The following is a 2,500-nucleotide window of genomic DNA, read 5'->3' as shown; positions in this document are numbered from 1 at the left end:
ATTATTACTCTTCCAGCGTTACTATTGTTACTGTCTTCCAACGTTACTATTATTACTGCCTTCCAGCATTACCATTATTACTGCCTTCCAGCGTTACTATTCTTCTCTACGAGGAAAGATAAAAATGCTCCACTATTTTCAAGTAAAAAGAGAAAGAGGTCTGATAATATAGCAAGATATTACCCCCATTAGAGCCTATAAAGATATAAACTGCTTGGAAGCAAAGTTCAGGTCAAGAATTCATTGCACAAACATGTTCTTGCAATATTTCCAGGAAGTGAAGTGGAGGGGGGAGGAGGGGGGGGGAAGAGGAAGGGAGGGTGAGAAAAAAAAAAGAAAAAAGAAAAAAGGGAAGGGTGAAGAAAATGATAAAGTGATTTGTTTGTTTATTCAGGTAACGTGTTCTTCTCGGATTCATAGTTGTATAAATTAATTCAACGGTCATCTATTTACTCAATCAACATTCATTAATTCAATTATTAATTCCTCATTAAAAAAAAGTTAGTCATTCACCCTTTTCTGGAAGTATTAATCAACATTTGTTTAACTTCACTAAACATTAAACAATTATTCACTCAACGTTTGTAAAATTATTTATTCAACACTGAAATTATTTATTCAATACTCATTCATTCAACATATAACACTTATTTATTCATTTATGGAATTACTCACGTTCAACAATTGTTCACACATCTCTAAAATGTTACTTTAACATTCAAAAGTCACTCAACTCAAGAATTGCAGAATTACCCAATCCCATTCAATGTCTATTACAGTGGCCTTAATAGACAGAGTATTTATTTATCTATTTATTTATTTATTTTTATTTATTTATTTATTTATTTTTATTATTATTATTATTATTATTATTATTTTTTTTTTTTTTTTTTTTTTTTTTTTGTAAAAGGCAGCAGGCGTGTCCAAACTACGATGACCATTAAATCAACTAATTAAAGACAGGTAACGGTCATTAAAGAGAATAGCGTCCATTAAGAACCAACGGCTTTTAATAGCCCCCCCATAAGCTGAATACATTATTGGTATCATGTGTTTATACAGAATACAGTAATATTCACGCGAATCCCATGCTGTTTATGATTCGCTGTTTGTGATGATAATTCTGTGCGTTTCGGATGAGAGGTCTGGGTATCTTGTACTGGTATTTGGTATGCTGGGTACCAAATGCTTCGATTAATCCCATTGAATATTATGTTTTTTTTTTTTTTTCTTTTTTTTTTTTTAGTTTATTTTGAATATCAGTATAAGATTTGGACTGTTTTGATTGTACCTCTGCCAATTACTTTTTTTTTTTTTTTACTCCAATATAGATATAGAACATTCTTAAAGTATAGTTATCCATCAATCACGTGTAATATGAATATTCTTATATATACTATCTCGTACTGAACATAACGATACGACCACTTAACGGATATTCACATCTTTATTACAGATTATAAGCAGCTATATATAATATGTATCTAGTGGTGAATTTCGTTTAATAAAAACTAATCTAAAAGCTTAGTTATATCAGATAAGAAAGGGGGATACAGGTGCAAATCACTGATACTTGATAATAATAATGACTTTAATCAAAATGATGCTAACAATGGGGATGATATTAATGATACTGATGAAGTGAGAATGATAATAACGATGATTATGATGAAAATAATGGCAATGACAATAATAATGGTGATAATGATAATAATCATGATAATGAAAATAGTAATAACAGCATCAGCAGTAATAGCAGTGGTATCAGCAGTGGCAGTAGTAGTAGTAATTATATTTTTCCTTTTCTTACGTTCTCAGACGAAAAAAAAATCCTTATTGTCCACGACATGTTACTAGAGGAACAAACAGCAGTAATAACCATAGCAATAGTGATTATTTCCAAAAATTCCACAACCCCCAGATTCATATAACAAAATCAAAATCATGGAATCGTTGTTGTATCTAAGGATATCATTAATAGATGATAATTAGATCTCCCTGGCTATGACAGAAGATAATACAGGTGGCTGCAATCGCATTACTTTGTAGTTTAGGAAAAATAACTAGTATTTTGTCAGGCTTCATCGATGTTGGTAGATAAAGTTGATGACAATACATACACACACACGCATACAGACACACACACACACGCATACAGACACACACACACACACATACAGACACACACACACACATAGGTACTCATTTAGGCATGCACATAACGTGTCTGAAGTATTTAGAATCCTTATAACACCATAACTGCAACATCATAGACCCATAAGCAATCGGAAGGCTCCCATCCGGCCAGAATAAGATGATAATAATTGTCAAGAAGGCTTGCCAAGTTAGATCTGAAATATTCTTTTTTTTCCTGCAGATGACTACAATAGAGTGGTTCTTGAGCCTCTGCCAGACTCCCCAGATTCAGACTACATCAACGCCTCCTATGTGGACGTAAGTTCGCGAAAGATCTTTGGCGCCGTTCACATAATGTCCTTTT

The 2,500-nt window shown here is 32.4% G+C and overlaps 1 protein-coding gene across 6 annotated transcripts in view; it reads left to right on the top strand.

Annotated features, from left to right (window-relative positions):
- Ptp36E (protein tyrosine phosphatase 36E) overlaps nucleotides 1–2,500 on the top strand; it is a 199,069-nt gene that overhangs the window by 160,056 nt on the left and 36,513 nt on the right. For all 6 annotated transcript variants that reach the window (XM_070131482.1, XM_070131483.1, XM_070131485.1 and 3 more), the window contains one exon: nucleotides 2,378–2,454. In XM_070131482.1, coding sequence (XP_069987583.1) covers nucleotides 2,378–2,454 — 77 coding nt within the window. The remainder of the gene's footprint in view (nucleotides 1–2,377; nucleotides 2,455–2,500) is intronic.

The sequence above is a fragment of the Penaeus vannamei genome, chromosome 16 (genome assembly GCF_042767895.1).
Source record: "Penaeus vannamei isolate JL-2024 chromosome 16, ASM4276789v1, whole genome shotgun sequence".
NCBI classification, from domain to species: Eukaryota; Metazoa; Arthropoda; class Malacostraca; order Decapoda; family Penaeidae; genus Penaeus; species Penaeus vannamei.
This window is presented reverse-complemented; position numbering and strand designations above follow the sequence as displayed.